Consider the following 16,699-nt stretch of genomic DNA (forward strand, 5'->3'; position numbering starts at 1 on the left):
TGGTTATTGCTTGGGGATCCTATAGCGGTTACTGGGCCCACTTCGGTCTAGAGTATAAATCCTAATTCACACTGCAGGTCTGAACAGAGCTGAGCTATGCTAGGCTGACCTGGTTACACATCCACTATAGTTACCTAAACAGTGTTGCCAAGGACAATGTGAAAGGGAACAAGTATGGTTGGGGTCTGTAGTGTGTAAAGCCCAGTATGGTTGGGGTCTGTAGTGTGTAAAGCCCAGTATGGTTGGGGTCGGTCCTGTAGTGTGTAAAGCCCAGTATGGTTGGGGTCTGTAGTGTGTAAAGCCCAGTGTGGTTGGGGTCTGTAGTGTGTAAAGCCCAGTATGGTTGGGGTCTGTAGTGTGTAAAGCCCAGTATGGTTGGGGTCTGTAGTGTGTAAAGCCCAGTATGGTTGGGGTCTGTAGTGTAAAGCCCAGTATGGTTGGGGTCTGTAGTGTGTAAAGCCCAGTATGGTTGGGGTCTGTAGTGTGTAAAGCCCAGTATGGTTGGGGTCTGTAGTGTGTAAAGCCCAGTATGGTTGGAGTCTGTAGTGTGTAAAGCCCAGTATGGTTGGGGTCTGTAGTGTGTAAAGCCCAGTATGGTTGGGGTCTGTAGTCTGTAAAGCCTAGTATGGTAGGGGTCTGTAGTGTGTAAAGCCCAGTATGGTTGGGGTCTGTAGTGTGTAAAGCCCAGTATGGTTGGATACAGCCAGTTTGTGTTTACAGTATGGAGAACAACAACACACGTGTGATTGATAGCATTCCTCATTCCATTCCATGCATTACAATTCGCCCGTCCTCCGATTTCTACCTCCACCAGCCTCTCCTGCTCCATTTCCATTACAAGTGGGGCCCTTCTTCTGTCTCCATCTCTTTGTCCTCATTATTATCACTCATCAAATGTGCCCATACTGTTTCTGTGGTTCTCTAGTCGCTGCACACCGATGCCTACGATCACTACAGCGCCATCTACAGTCTGCTTGCGGACCGCCTGAAGAAACACAAGACGCTGCGCATGGCCCCTCCCACGCCACGTCCGATTGGCTACCCTCTCAACGCCGTACAGGTAACCATTGAGCTACTGTGTTGCTACTAGACAGTGACCGATCTGAAGCCATATCACACACACACAAAACATGCAAGTGTAGATTGATACAATAATAACTTCTCATTCAACATACCTGGTGAAATCAGGGTTATTTATAAATAAAGAAATAAATACAAATGTTTCGTCGTTTGACCTTAAGTCCATGGGAAAGTGGCTCATTTCGATTCATCTTGGTCTCATGGCAAATGGCTGCTGAACCCTCCTGTTCAGTTCCAATATGACAGTGGCTCAGTGGCATTTGGTCATGAGAGGAACATGGCCATAGAGGTCAATGAACTATAGGGTTAACCATAGAGGTCAATGAACTATAGGGTTAACCATAGAGGTCAATGGACCGTATGATTAACCATAGAGGTCAATGGACCGTATGATTAACCATAGAGTTAACCCTAGAGTTAACCATAGTTACATAGAGCTTCATAGAGTTACATAGAGTTAACCATAGAGCTACTTGATTTACATAGAGTTAACCATAGAGCTATCTAGAGTTACATAGTTAACCATAGAGCTATCTAGAGTTACATAGTTAACCATAGAGCTACATAGAGTTACATAGAGTTAACCATAGAGCTACATAGTGTGTGTGTGTGTGTGTGTGCGTGTGCGTGCGTGCGTGTGTGCGTGTGTGTCTCCTGCAGACGGATCAGCAGGGTAATCCTGTTAGTATGACCGTTCCTCACGTCCAGCTTATCAACCCAGAGAACCAGATCGTTGAGGTGAGTCACCCCTCATCATGACGACATTAGGCTAACTAGCGCAGGTCTGACCACACGCCGGGACGTTACGGTGCACCGGTTCAACGGTAAACCACGGTGTCGACCTCTACGATTATCACACCGTCAAAATCTCATACCATGACACCCCTAGATTAAAATGGGTGGCGTTACCCGCTAGTACACTCTGCACTATGGTAGGCTGTTGAGGCCCCCCTCACAGCAATGGTGCTTTAGATGAACATGCTTAAAGGGTAAGTTCTGAGTTTAATAATAAGTTCTGATTAAAAAAACTAACAAAAAAACAAAAAACAATTGTTTGTGAATTTGCTTGGTTTTGAGAAACGAACCCCCATCAGTGATACCCCTCTTCAGACTCCAATGAAGGTACTAGGGGAGATTGAGTAGCCGTGAACAAAGGCTCCAGAAACACCCAAATATGTCCTGTTTGAAACTGCAAAGCATATAGTGATGTAGGCTTGTAGATGTTGTAGATATGAAATTGTGATATGAAATCACTCATTCCAGGTCTGGGATCAATATAATACTATGTAATAATATGTAATAATAATATGTGTAGTCCCAGGAGGGCCACTTCCAAGCTCAAGTCCAGCACACCTCAAGCCATTTGACTTAATGGGCTGGTTTCCCAGACCTAGATTAAGCCCTTAGTCTTGGTCTGAGGAGCATCTTCAATGGAGAGTCTGTATTGAAAGTGGACTTTACTTTATCTAACGGTGCTGTCTGTCTGTCTCTATCTGTTTGTCTGTCTCTGTCTGTCTGTCTGTCTGTCCTGTCGTTTGCAGCCGGATGGGAACATGGCGTTGGACAGTGACGAAGGGGAGGAGCCTTCCCCTGAGGCCATGGCTCGGTACCTGTCTATGCGGCGTCACACTGTGGGCGTGCCTGACCCAAGGTAGGGTGCGTGCGTGCACGTGTGCGCGCATGTGTGCGCGTGTGTGTGCTTACACTGTGTATCTCACACCATATTGACTGTATTGTCCTGTGGCAGGGGGGAGATGGCAGATGAGATGCAGAAGTTGCCCCCAGGGTTCCCCCGTGGCGTTGTCGCCCCCCAGCCCCCCTTCCCCCCGTTGCCTCCCAACATGGGCCACATGCACACACTGATGCCCACTCAGAGCATGCAACCAACACAGCAGCTGGAATACAAGGTGGGGTGTGTGTGTGTGTTTCAAGTTTCAAGTTTATTTGTTACGTCTCATACACGTGTGTGTGTGTGTGTGTGTGTGTGTGTGTGTGTGTGTGTGCACCACACTGATGTCTCCCTGATCCCCCTTGCTGCAGGAGCAGTCCCTGCTGCAGCCTCCCACCCTGCAGCTGTTGAACGGCATGGGCCCCCTGGGCCGGAGGGCCTCCGATGGTGGAGCCAACATCCAGCTGCCCGCACAGCTACTGAAGAGACCCCGAGGACAGTCCCCTCTGGTCACCAGCCCTGTGAGTAGCCCTGCCTCTGTGTGTGTTCGTGCTTTCTCTTAACTAGTCTAGCCGCTCTATCAGTGTCTATGTGCCGGCCCAGTGAGGTGACGGACACAACTCCTGTTGGTAGAGATTGATCTTCATCATCATCATCATGTGCTATCCCTTTCCTCCTCTCCTCTCATCCTCTCCCTCTTCTCCTCCCCACCTCTCCTCCTTCCTCTCCCCCTCCTCTCCACCTTGCTCTCCTCCTCCTTCTCTCCTCTTCCTTCTCTCCTCCTCCCTCTCCTCCTCCTTCCTCTCCTCTCCTCCCTCCTCTTCTCCTTCCTCTCCTCCTCTCCCAGCACCCCATCCCAGCAGTAGCCCCGGTGGATGAGGAGGGTTCTGATGGGGAACCAGACCAGGAGGCCGTGCAGAGGTAAGCCTGGGGGCGGGGCCAGGGGTCCGAGGGGCTCTGCCATCTTTGGTGGGAGGGGGGAGGAAGGGGCGGGGGGGCGACCGGAGAAGCGCTGGTGTCCTGGGTTACTGGGAGTGAGTGCCAGTAGGCTACAGCACTGCTTTTCTACCACCAGAGGGAGCACTGTTGTCCCAGTCCCCCCCCCTCCCCCCTCTCTCTCTCTCTCTCGCTCTCTCCATCACGCAAACTGGCTTTCATGAAGCAAATCAAACTCCGACTTCTCAACCTCTACCAAATCTCTCTCTCCTTTCTCATTTCAAAATTTTTAACGCCAAATTGTCTCTCACACGGCTTCGCTAACTCTAAAGCTTGCAAAAGAAAAAAAAATCCAATCCTCAAATTGGAAAATGTGAGGTTTCGTGAAGTGGGGGGGGGGGGGGGGGGGTGGGTGGGGTGGGTGGGTGGGTGGGGGAGGGCTGAGTGCGGGGGGGGGGGGGTTCTCTAGATTCTATAATTATGAATGGCGTGCCCAAGGGGCCAATGAGGACAGAGAGCTGACCAGTGCTGCTTCCTGTCTCCCTCCCCGTGGCTCAGGTACCTGGCGAACCGCTCCAAGCGCCACACGACTCACGCGCTCATGAGCGGCTGCGGTGGCGGCGAGCCGCTGGCAGACTCCCAGAGGCCCCAGGGCTCCCGGCAGAGGGGCTGGGCCCCGGATACGCACTGCCGGTGAGGAAGGGGCCCCACACTGAGCTGACATTGGAGCCATGCAAGAGCCCCGCATAGGGGTAGGGTTAGGGGTAGGGCTATGGAGCAGGGGTAGGCTATGGAGCAGGGGTAGGCTATGGAGCAGGGGTAAGCTATGGAGCATGTAGAGGGATAGGGTATGGAGCATTGAACAGGGGTAGGCTATGGAGCAGGGGTAGGGTATGGAGCAGCGGTAGGGTAGGAGCAGGGGTAGGGTATGGAGCAGGGTGAGTGTATAGAACAGGGGTAGGGGTAGTTTATGGGGTAGGGGCAAGGGAGGGTCAGGGGTTGGAGGTGGAGAAAGGGTAAGAGAGGGGAAGAGGAAGGTAGGGAGGGAGAGGTAGGACAGAGGGGCTGGACCCCTGGAGTAACAATGCCATTGTAGTGCCCCACACTGAACTGACACGCATAGGTCCCCCAAAACACAGCGTGCTCAACTCTAAAAAAAAAAAGAAAAAAAACATATATAGGGTGTAGGGTTGCATTGGGCATAAAGAGAAAAGAACACCTGACTTTGATAGAGTTACTTTTAGCAATTTAATGCGTACCTGCAGCAGCGCATTCAAGACGGTGAAGCGGGAAACGCATTAGTTTGGCCGCTGCTGCAAGTACGCATTCAATGACTAAAAGTAACTCTAGCGAGCACATGATTTCTTTCCTCCTCCCCCCCCTCCACCCCCCCACCCCCCACCCCCCCTGACACACAGAAACAGAGACAGGGACGTGGCCACCCGTGCATTCCAACGCAGAGAATCCCACCCGGCCTCTTCATCTGCAAGACATGTCTGTTGCCCGCACACAGAGACTCGGAAAGGGACAGAGAGGGATAGGGATGGAGACGGAGACAGGGAGGGACAGAGGTTGGGATAGAGAATAGGACAGGGGCAGAGACGGGGACAGAGACGGACAGGGACAGGGACAACCATGCAGGGACAGGGACAATCATGCAGGGACAGGGACAACCATGCAGGGACAAGGACAGACAGGGATAGAGATAGGGACAACCATACAGAGACAGACAGGGACAGGAACAGGGACAACCAATCAGGGACCATCTGGGAGACGTGGACGGACAGGGACAGAGACAGACAGGGACAGGGAGAGGGACAACCATACAGAGACAGACAGGGACAGGAACAGGGACAACCAATCAGGGACCATCTGGGAGACATGGACGGACAGGGACAGAGACAGACAGGGACAGGGAGAGGGACAACCATGCAGGGACTGAGACGGACAGGGACAGGAACAACCAATCAGGGACCATCTGGGAGACGTGGACGGACAGGGACAGGGAGAGAGACAACCATGCAGGGACAGAGACGGACAGCAACAGGAACAACCAATCAGGGACCATCTGGGAGACGTGGACGGACAGGGACAGAGACAGACAGGGACAGGGAGAGGGAGAGGGACAACCATGCAGGGACAGAGACAGACAGGGACAGGAACAACCAATCAGGGACCATCTGGGAGACGTGGACACGCTACAGCTGCATGTACCCTTCACTGTCACACTCACCAGTTTGACCCGTTGGACACGAGGGTCCACCGATATACTAAGACACAGGGGAACCAGACCTGAAGGGATCGGATAGGTAGAAATCTGTATGGCCATCCATTCAGAGGCCATGACCATATTTGCTTATGCCTATCAAATCTTTTCATGTTCACTTGTTCAATCCCTGTCTCGGGAGGGGGGGGGGGGAGGGGGAGGAGGGGGAGGGGAAGAGTCATTCCAGACTGGCTGTTGTGGCCGCCATTTTATTGCCTGGCTTCTAGCTAAGAAGAAAGAAAGAGTGCGAACTGACTGCAATTGGAAGTATTTTGCCGGACTTTTGCAGATTATTATTATTTTTTATTTTAATTTTTTTCTTTTGTTTGAATGATGATGTGTCTGGTGTCTTCCCGGTCTAGACTGGATAGGACTCAGTAGCGTTAGTAGTGGGCCTCGCGTGTGTGTGTCGCTGTGTTAGAACGACAATGTTCAGTGAGCGCTCTGTTGTCGCGTCAGATCCCCGATCAGCTCTGTGGTGACAGTTAGATATGATGCTGCGAGTTGTGCAAGGTCCCATATAAATGTGTGTGTGTGTGTGTGTGTGTGTGTGTGTGTGTGTGTGTGTGTGTGTGTGTGTGTGTGTGTGTGTGTGTGTCTACCTGTTATATCCATTTCTATGTCTTGCTCCTGCTTTGTGTCTGTGTGTCTCGATCTCTCTCTGTCTGTCTGTCTTTCTCTCTGTGTGTGTCCATGTGTGTGTGTGTGTGTCTACGTGTGTCTACGTGTGCGTGTGTGCGTGTGTGCGTGTGTGTGTGTGTGTGTGTGTGTGTGTGTGTGTGTGTGTGTGTGTGTGTGCTCGCTCGCTCCTGTCTCCAGGTCCAGCTATAAGGACTGTAACACCCTCCACCTGCCCATGGAGCGCTTCTCGCCGGTGCGCCGCTTTTCGGACGGTGCCGCCACCATTCAGGCTTTCAAAGCCCATCTGGAGAACAGCAGCCTCATCAGGCAGCTCAAACAGGTACAGCGCACTCACCTTTTCGTCCGATTGACCCCTCAACGCCTCTCTCCCTCTCGCCTTTGTCTGCACGCGACCTGCGTCCTAATCCCCCGCTTCCATCTGGGTGCCGAAGTACAGGAGGAGTATTAACTCCTCTAACCCTAACCCCCTCCCCCCCCCAACAGGTTCAGAAACAGCTTTTATCCATGAAATTATGCCTTTTAAAAGCACCAAATTCGGTTTTTATAGTAGCCCTGGCGATTGAATATGGTATAGTGTAGGTGTGCTGTTTTTATAAATTGCTTGTGTTTTGTGTCATATTGTGTATATATATATTTTTTTTGTATTGAATGACAGAGAGCTCCCCAAATACACATTCCTATGTTTGTATTTTAAATACCTACAAAGGGCAAAATAAAACTTAGAACTAATATCCACTCTCTCATTTAACGCTGGTTTCCTGGACCTACATTTAGCCTTAGTAGACCTAGACTAAAGAAAAACATCTTCAATGGAAATTATTATTTCCATTGAAAGTCTGATTAAGTCAAGGACTAGGCTTATTCTGTGTCTGGGAAACTGCCCTTAAGAGTGTTAAAGTGCACCTAAGACCTCTTGACGTCAATCACTTACTCTCAATTAGGACATTTAATTAGGCTGTGGGGGGGCCAGTGTAGGGGGTAGAGGAAGAGACGGGGGGTGGGGGGGGGGGGGGGACACAGTGAGCCAAGCTGGGGGCTAGAAGGCTGATGGGTTTATGCCAAGGGCACCACAGGCCAGGGCAGCTTTAGACAGGATGAAGAGCAGCGGGTTCTGCTGATGTCACTGAGCGGTAATCCCTCCAGATTGGTTGGCCAGATGATGACGCCGTGGAGTAGACAGTAGAGGTCACCTGAGCTGCAACAGATCACCCAGGGACACCGTCGTACACACACACACACACACACACACACACATACACACACACACAGAAATGCACACACACACAGACTGGTGGATGTGAACATGACCTTTCACCCCTGTGTGCAGAGAATTGCTGAGTTTGGGTTGATTAGAGCAAGAATGGTCAGTTGAGAATAAATCAAATGAGGCTTTAAAAACACTATAAACATACACAACTATTACAAGGCAAATACATCATAGAGAAACGTTACATTTTACCCTCACGGTAAATGACAGATAGACAGAGAGAGAAGAGGTCTCCTGAGAGAGAACGGGATGGTACTCACAGACAACAGCTCAGACCACTGACCAGAAAGCAAAGAGAAAGATCTGTTCCTCAACATTCTGTTTTATACCCACCTTCCATACATCGATGTTGAAATGAAGCAAGAATCGACCAACCAGACATCAGTTTACAGTCAAATGACCCTCAATCTGAAAACATTCCAAGGGCCTCTCAACATCACAGAATTGAGAAGAATTTTAATCGACTCCCTACCTTGCTGGTACATTGTATTATTATTATTATTAACTTTTATTTATCCAGGTTGTCCCCGCTGAGATCATGGTCTCTTTTTCAGGGCAGCCCTGCTTAAACATTGAACAACAAAACAAATAACACACACACACACACACACACACACACACACACACACACACACACAGACACAGGGACGGACTGGGACAACAAAACGTCCCTGCATTTGACAACAAAATGGCCCTGGACTTTCAGCCGAATTCTCCCGGTGCTCCAGATGGCCAGTCCGCTACTGCACACACACACACACACACACACACACACACACACACACACAGTCAGATCCATAGGATTGTGTGACAGAGAGAAAGAGGGAGGGAGAGAGAGAGAGAGAAACAGTGACACACACACACACACACACACACACACACAGTGACAAACAACAATTTACACAATATCATCAATAAAAACACGTGTATTCCTCCGATGACGGATCCTTTAGCAAGGTCTAAGTGGTTTCTCGCCGTCCGTGCCAGATCACAGACCGTTGGGTGTCAAACGGGGGGAGTCTCTGGCAGCTCGTTTCACTGTGGCGTCATATGCCAGAGTCTACCTTGAAGCAATTAATCTTCTTAGGCAAAATCTTCTTGTCTCTGTATCTTTTAACCTGATTGTGTGTAATCTCGATCTGGCTGCCTCTCTCTGTCACACAATCCTCTGGATGATCTGCGTGTACGCGCGCGTGTCTCTGTTTTTCTCTCTTTGTCTTTGTCACATAATCCTATGGATCTGACCGTGTGTGTGTGTGTGTGTGTCTCAGGAGTGTGAGCAGCTGCAGAAGATGTACGCCGCTCCGCAGGATGAGAGACTGCTGGAGCACACACAACACCAACACGTCCTGTACCAGCAAGAGCAACAGATTTTACACCAGCAGATACAGGTCACAGTGACACACACACACACACACACACACACACACACACACTCACTCTCAGTGATGGTGATAGGCTATTTGTCTAATTCTCCTTCTCACACACACACACTCACATACACATACACACACACACACACACACACTCAGTGATGGTAATAGGCTATTAGTCTAATAGTCTATCATCGAATGATACATGGCACTATGACACTATCTTTATCACTGTTACTCTCCTTCTCACACACACACACACACACACACACACACACACACACACACACACACACACAATACATCATTATGACAAAATGTGGTGTCCTCAGGGCTGATTGTGTTCTTCTACGTGAGTTGAGTCTTCCTCTCCCTCCTGCAGGCCCTGTCTTTGGGACATGGAGAGAGCCAGCCCAGCCACCTTACCCACCAGCTCCAGAGGTGAAACCACACACACACACACACACACACACACACACACTCTCTCTCTCTCTCTCAGTGATAGTAACAGTCCATTGCAAACACTGTGCAGCTCAGAGAATCTGAGAAACAGGCGTTTGAACAGTGGTATTGATTGTAGTCTTACATCCTGTCTGTTGTCTCCCTCTCCTCCCTCAGGTTGCGTATCCAGCCCTCCAGCCCACCGCCTACACATCCCAGCAACCATCTCTTCAGACAGCCCAATCAGAGCCCTCCTCCTGGCTCTGAAGTGATGATGCAGGGGCATGGTCAGTTCTACTCTTGCGAAAACCCTCCATCACATCCTTTTTAAACCACATCACTCATCAGGGACCAATTGCAAAACATAGACTTTGACTTAAGTCTAAATGTAAGACTTAGGTGTAAGTCACTTTTATGCAACAGGTGCAATTAGATGTCTATCCTACGTCCTGCTGAAGTACTACTTACCTAGGAAAAGACACTGAACAGACACTGAACAGAAACAAAATATGGCCGCTGGTAAGTGTTAGCTATTGAACATTTAGTAATTATGCAACTACAATAAAATAGAGCACGGGAGCTGGCAAATCTTTTCATAAAAGTGTAAAGATATGACACATTAGGTTAGCCAGCAATTGTTTTCCAAACTAAATGAGCCTCCCATTTAGATTTGGAAAAGAAAACTTGCTAGCTATATAGGCAAATTTGCTAGCTTGCCAGCTATCTGTCCCTGGCCCTAGCTAGTCAGCTAGTCATCTAGCTGGTTGCCAATAAACACTCTAAGCATATTTGCATGGATATATTTCTGCATTATATATTAGATATATTATATATTAGATATATTTCAACATTTTGTCTGTTGTTTATGTCCCTTACATAACTACGATTCAATCTTAAGCAAATATTAATGGTTAGATAGTTATTTTTCAAGGACTAGTCAGCTGTTGCCATGACAACATAGGTCTTACATAAAATTTAGCCTGGGGATAGGCAGTCTAACTTTTTGGGCTTAAAGTAAGACGGTCTTAATGTTTATGCAACTGGCTAACTGAAATTAAACTAGTCTTACCGGTCTAGGCCGATAGACCAGTCTTAACTAAGTTTATGCAACTGGACTTTAACAGCGACGGTTATGTTCACTTGTTTACAGATTTTTTTTCCTTTTTTTTTTCAGTTTTCTGTTCACACAAACACTTGCTCACTCTCTGTATTTACTGTCCCTGTCCCCCCCGTCCCTCGTCCCCCGTCCCTAGGTGGCCAGTCTGCAGTCCAGTATCAGCACGGCACCCCCCCCCTCTACCAGCCCCAGAGCGGGAGCCCCCCCCTCCCCCGGGTCACCATGCCCCCCCAGCAGCAGCAGCAGCAGCCCGGCCCAGCCCGCGGAGGAGGAGTGCCGATGGCCCAGGCTGTGGCCCAGCAGCAGGTGACCATCCAGGTCCAGGAAGTAGAGCTCGGGGGTGGGGCCCAACGTCAGGGCTTCCTGTCCACGCCGTGTGGCCACAGAGTCCTGGGGAAGCAGCTGAGCGCTGACAACGCCGAGACACACAGGTGACCCACCTCCTCCTCCGTCTGTCTGTCCGCTGTCACCCCCCCCCGTCTTGGTCTCGAAGTGTCTGTCCACCATCATAAAATCAATAGCACTTAACCATCGGAATTCAATAGCTGGGGGGGGGGGTTGTTTTTCTTGACTTCTCTTTTTTCTTTTTTTTTCCTTTTTTTTTCCTTTTGTCTTTCTTTCACGTTTTATTTTGTCGATTGTCACTTTCACAGTGACCTTTGTGTTTTTTTTTTGGGGGGGGGCATCCTACGCTGTCCTCTTTCTCTCAGGAGGACATCTTTGTATTCTGACATTACGATGTTTACGGTATTCACAATTCACAACATTCGTCTGCTCATATTTCACACATCCTCCTACAGGCCTCTGCGGAGGCGAACGCTTCATAGTTCATATTCATACATGTTCCACAACAAGCCGAAGACCCAGTTACAGAACATACAGCTCTATAGACAGTGATCAGTGACTTATATGCAGTACTGAAAATGTGGTCTTAAACCTGATAGGATAGTCATTTACAGGGATTTGTTTTTTGCGATAAATGCTATTACCAAAGTTCTTTTGATAACCCAAACTTACTCTTACACCACCATGTCATCACCTTTGAATCCTCCACTCTGATTGGCTGGCTAAGGGGATGTAAGTTTGGTGTGCGGGGGGGGGGGGGGGGTTCCCTAGAAATAGACATGTAGCTGATAAACATCCCGCTCCGCCCTGCCCCGTGGTCAGCCCCATCCTATGACCCGCCCCGCCCCCACCCCTGTCCGTCCGTGTGTCATCGGTCACTTCTCTATATTAGTACCTATATTAGGACCTCGGGGGGGGGGGGGGGGGGGGGGTGACAACCTTGGTGGGTGCATCATCTCATCTCTCATTCTGTGGACCAAAGGCTGTTGTCTGTGACGACATATTGCATATAAAATGGTATATATTTAGTTTCTGTAATCAAACCTACTACTGTATGTCATCGACAGCTTTATAAAAACACTGGTTTACACTGTAAGCACGATAGTGACCGCTGACTATTCTCCCTTCCTCTGCCTCCATCCCTCCCTCCATCCCTCCCTCCCACCCTTCCTCCCTCCCTCCCTCCCTCCTAGTCGCAGCCTGGGTAGGTTCTCGACCACTGGGTATGACCATTCCCAGTTCAACTCCCACCTCTTTGGTGAGGGGTCCCGGGGGCCATCAGGGGTGGTGGGCAGTTACAACCCCTACCTGCAGGGGGCATCCCTCAACGTGCCCGGCCTGGAGGGTTACCCGGGCGGGGTGGTGGGTGGGCCCGGAGGGGGGGGCTACGGGAGCCCCTCAGCCCTGCAGCAGGCTCTCCTCTCGCCCACCCCCCTGGAGTACCGGCCATCCCAGCACGTCACCCCTACCCTGCAGGGGCTCCTCTCCCCCCGCCACTCCCTGACGGGCCACGCCGACCCCCGCCTGCCCACCCAGGACATGGCCACCCTGCTGAAGAGGCAGAGCCCCCGGCCCGTGCCCCCCACCCCGCCCAACGCCCCCCAGGACTATGGGGAGCTACTGCTGATGCGCCAGCTCAGCCAGGGGGAGTCTCTGGAGGCCCAAGCCCCTCAGGTGGCACCCTCACACTACCACCACCTGCTCCAGATCCGGACCCCGGACCCCCAGGCCCCCACCCTCCCGCACTCGGAGAGCATGGAGGAGGACGAGCTGCCAGTGTACCATGAGGGTCTTCTGACCAAGGCCATCTGCGGAGACGGACATGAGCCCCCCTACAGCTCGCCCACACACAGACATGGCTACATAAGGACCGCCACCACAACCAGAGGTGAGAGGCCAGCAGGAGGCCGGCACCTAAGTCTACACTAGGTCTGCAACAATTGTGAAAACACTACTTTCATGAATAAATATCTTATTGAGGAAGAATAATACATGAGTTAGGCTTATAGCCTTTGTAAGTTTGAACCACTGACATAAGCCTATGCTTAGAACCAGAACAATGTTTTAACATGTCATTTTGAGCACTCTTAGCATAACAACGCAGAAAAATAAGAAGAAAAATCCTTGATTAGAATTGTCTACCTTGAGTATTGCTCACTTGAGGTAGACAATTCTAATCGAGGATTTTTGTAATCTTGTTATTTGAGGAATAGTTTCAGCCTTACACTACTCTCTTGAAAAGATGCCACTACGGCCTAGTGCCTCTACAGGAAAAGAGTCGCCACTACACTCTTTAAAAAAATCTTCTACACCCAAAAGTCAAACCTCCAAGTCAAGTCAATGATGGGAACAAAAATGAGAATAATAACAATCCCTCCCTTGATTCCTCTTCCCCCTTCCTCTCCTCTTCCCTCCCTCCATCCCTCCAGACAATGAGCATGTTGACTGCAGGACCCCCGGCCAGGTGATGGAGGTGCATGGCCATAACGGAGTGGGGTACCCTACGAGGGGTCCTTCAGGGGACGGCTACCGGCCTCGGGGACAGCTGCAGCGACACCACACCATCCAGACCTGCGACGACGCCTATGTGAGTGGCACTGGTCCTCTTATGGCTATGGATATCCCTCTATGTCCCTCTAGCCCAGGGGAGGCTGGAGGAGGTAGAAATCAGAGGACGGGGCTCATTGTAGTGTATGGAACAGAATGAGGAATGGTACCGAGCCCATGTTTGATTCCTCATTCCATTCCATGCATTACAATGAGCCCCGTCCTCAGATTTCTACCTCCACCAGCCTCCCCTTCTCTCTCTCTCTCGCTCTCTCTCACTCTCTCTCTCTCTCTCTCTCTCTCTCTCTCTCAACTTCTATTCTCCGACATTAGATCAAATCCCCCTAATGTACCTCTACCTCTTCATAGGACCAGGCAGAGCCCATGTCTGGTATGAGCCTATTGGCTGGGAAGGCTCTAAGCTCCGCCCGCATGTCTGACATACTCAGCCAATCATCTCTGACGGGAAGCCAGCAGCAGCTACACCCACGGGAAGAGTCGGGTCAGTGGAACACTCGCACACATACACACACACTTACACAGACAGACTCACACACACTCACACGGACAGACACACACACACACACACACACACACACACACACAGACACACACAGACACACACACTTACACAGACAGACACACACACACTCACACGGACAGACACACACACACACACACACACAGACACACTCAAATAGACAGACACACACTCTCACACACTCACACAGACTTACACTCACACAGACAGACACGCACTCACACACACAGACACACAAAAGAGCTTCATACATAAGCGCAAAACCCATTCCGTATCGTACACTATGCACACCTCACTTCTGTACCCAATATGCATAGAATATTAATATGTGTGTGTCTGTTTCCAGTGTGTGACGCGGAGGAAGAGCTCCACGCTGCGGCCTCCTACCCTTCCTCCTGCACCAGCGACATGCTACTTAGCTACAAGCCCCCCGACATACAGTACAGTATGGAGCAGGCTGGGGTCTAACGCAGGTACGACAACATGCACTACATACATACATACATACATACATACATACATACATACATGTAGAATAGATACATACTACATGTAGAATAGATACATACAACATATAGAATAGATACATACTACATGTAGAATACATACGTACATACATAAATTCATACATCACGTAGAATACATGCATACATACATACATACATACATACATACACATGTAGAATGCATGCATACATACCTTCACCCCAGCCATCACCCCATTAGAGAGCCTGGTAGATACTGTTCTGTCCCTTCTTCAGCCATCACCCCATTAGAGAGCCTGGTAGATACTGGTAGATACTGGTAGATACTGGTAGATACTGGTAGATACTGCCTCGTGGGCCTGGTAGATACTGCCTCGTGGGCCTGGTAGATACTGGTAGATACTGCCTCGTGGGCCTGGTAGATACTGGTAGATACTGCCTCGTGGGCCTGGTAGATACTGGTAGATACTGCCTCGTGGGCCTGGTAGATACTGGTAGATACTGCCTCGTGGGCCTGGTAGATACTGGTAGATACTGGTAGATGCTGCCTCGTGGGCCTGGTAGATACTGGTAGATACTGGTAGATACTGCCTCGTGGGCCTGGTAGATACTGGTAGATACTGGTAGATACTGCCTCGTGGGCCTGGTAGATACTGGTAGATACTGGTAGATACTGGTAGATGCTGCCTCGTGGGCCTGGGCCCTGAGAAGGTCTAGTGTATTTGTTGTAAGTCGCTTTGGATAAAGGAGTCTGCTAAATGCCATAAATGTGATGTGATGTGATTCATTTGGGTAACGAGACGTACCGTGGGGTATCTGTTTCTGGTACGTTGACAAAATCCCACCACTACCTGTATCATAGCCCATGTATTTTGTGTGACCCCAGATAGTATTTATTTTGTTGATGACTGGACTTGAATCTCCAGGTTTCACCACCGCACTCACACTCTTAAGGAAAGACTGATGGATGCTGTTTTCAGTCCTGATACTGATACAGAATTATTATTGTGCATCTCCCCTTGGTACAATTAGATTACATAGTTTTGTCTAAATGTTGGTCCAACAGATTTGGCTAAATGGTTTACATCTTGTACGGAGTTATAGATAGAAGAGAAATGTATAAAAGGGGGAGGTGTGAGGGGAGACAGATTTCTCATCTGTCGTTTACGGTACGAATCAAGACAGCCAGTCAGTTTGGCGCCGGTTATATCTGTCTCCTGGCTTCTACAGAACAGAGAGAAGCCATGTATGTATGTATGTATGTATGTATGTATGTATATACATACACACACACACACACACACACAACATGGGGTTTAATCCCTGCACGCCGCCTACCGTATACGTGGTGTGAAGTGCTGTTGAAAGCCGCCACGAGGTGGTGAGAAGAGCTGTGAAGGATGTTTGAAAGGAGAATGAGGTTTGCCTTATCAGATACTTGTAGATTGGCAAAATGAAGTTTATTGTAGCAGCTCATGAATTGCCGATCACGTATTCTCTCACAGCGCAGAGAAACGGGGAATTGTTTTAGCGCAGTCTAACATGTATAAGAGTCGGATATAATAATGTAACAGAATAATTACAGACTGATGTGAGGAATTTTCATGCGTGACAGCAGTAAGTACAGTATGTTGGGTTTCAGTGGGAGCGAGACTGGGTAGAAAAGCCTACAGTTATAATAGGGTACATACATACATACATACATACATACTACATGTAGAATACATACATACTACACGTAGACCACCACCAGGGGGGGCTGAGGATGGAGGAGGCTGGGGGTGGAGGAGATGGACATCGGTGGTACTTTGTATTGTAATGCATGGAACGGAGTGAGGAATGGTATCACATACATACACACACACATACATACACACACACCTCTGATTTGTACTTCCACCACCAGCGTCCATCCACTGAGGTGCTGTCACCACTAGACCTAGTTGTTCTACAGACACTTCCTGATGTTTGACAGTACATTCCTAAAGTC

General features: G+C 49.5%; 1 protein-coding gene across 1 annotated transcript in view; it reads left to right on the top strand.

Moving 5' to 3' along the window:
* sik3 (SIK family kinase 3) overlaps nucleotides 1-16,699 on the top strand; it is a 31,305-nt gene that overhangs the window by 14,350 nt on the left and 256 nt on the right. Inside the window, exons 7-23 of the mRNA XM_083694762.1 lie at nucleotides 675-706; nucleotides 926-1,060; nucleotides 1,741-1,818; nucleotides 2,622-2,731; nucleotides 2,828-2,987; nucleotides 3,121-3,270; nucleotides 3,597-3,670; nucleotides 4,244-4,378; nucleotides 6,771-6,912; nucleotides 9,132-9,251; nucleotides 9,616-9,674; nucleotides 9,852-9,961; nucleotides 10,928-11,222; nucleotides 12,330-13,024; nucleotides 13,566-13,723; nucleotides 14,053-14,185; nucleotides 14,571-14,697. Coding sequence (XP_083550888.1) covers nucleotides 675-706; nucleotides 926-1,060; nucleotides 1,741-1,818; nucleotides 2,622-2,731; nucleotides 2,828-2,987; nucleotides 3,121-3,270; nucleotides 3,597-3,670; nucleotides 4,244-4,378; nucleotides 6,771-6,912; nucleotides 9,132-9,251; nucleotides 9,616-9,674; nucleotides 9,852-9,961; nucleotides 10,928-11,222; nucleotides 12,330-13,024; nucleotides 13,566-13,723; nucleotides 14,053-14,185; nucleotides 14,571-14,692 — 2,708 coding nt within the window. The 3' untranslated portion in view covers nucleotides 14,693-14,697. The remainder of the gene's footprint in view (nucleotides 1-674; nucleotides 707-925; nucleotides 1,061-1,740; nucleotides 1,819-2,621; nucleotides 2,732-2,827; nucleotides 2,988-3,120; nucleotides 3,271-3,596; nucleotides 3,671-4,243; nucleotides 4,379-6,770; nucleotides 6,913-9,131; nucleotides 9,252-9,615; nucleotides 9,675-9,851; nucleotides 9,962-10,927; nucleotides 11,223-12,329; nucleotides 13,025-13,565; nucleotides 13,724-14,052; nucleotides 14,186-14,570; nucleotides 14,698-16,699) is intronic.

This window comes from Argentina silus (assembly GCF_951799395.1).
Source record: "Argentina silus genome assembly, chromosome: X".
Classification (NCBI taxonomy): domain Eukaryota; kingdom Metazoa; phylum Chordata; class Actinopteri; order Argentiniformes; family Argentinidae; genus Argentina; species Argentina silus.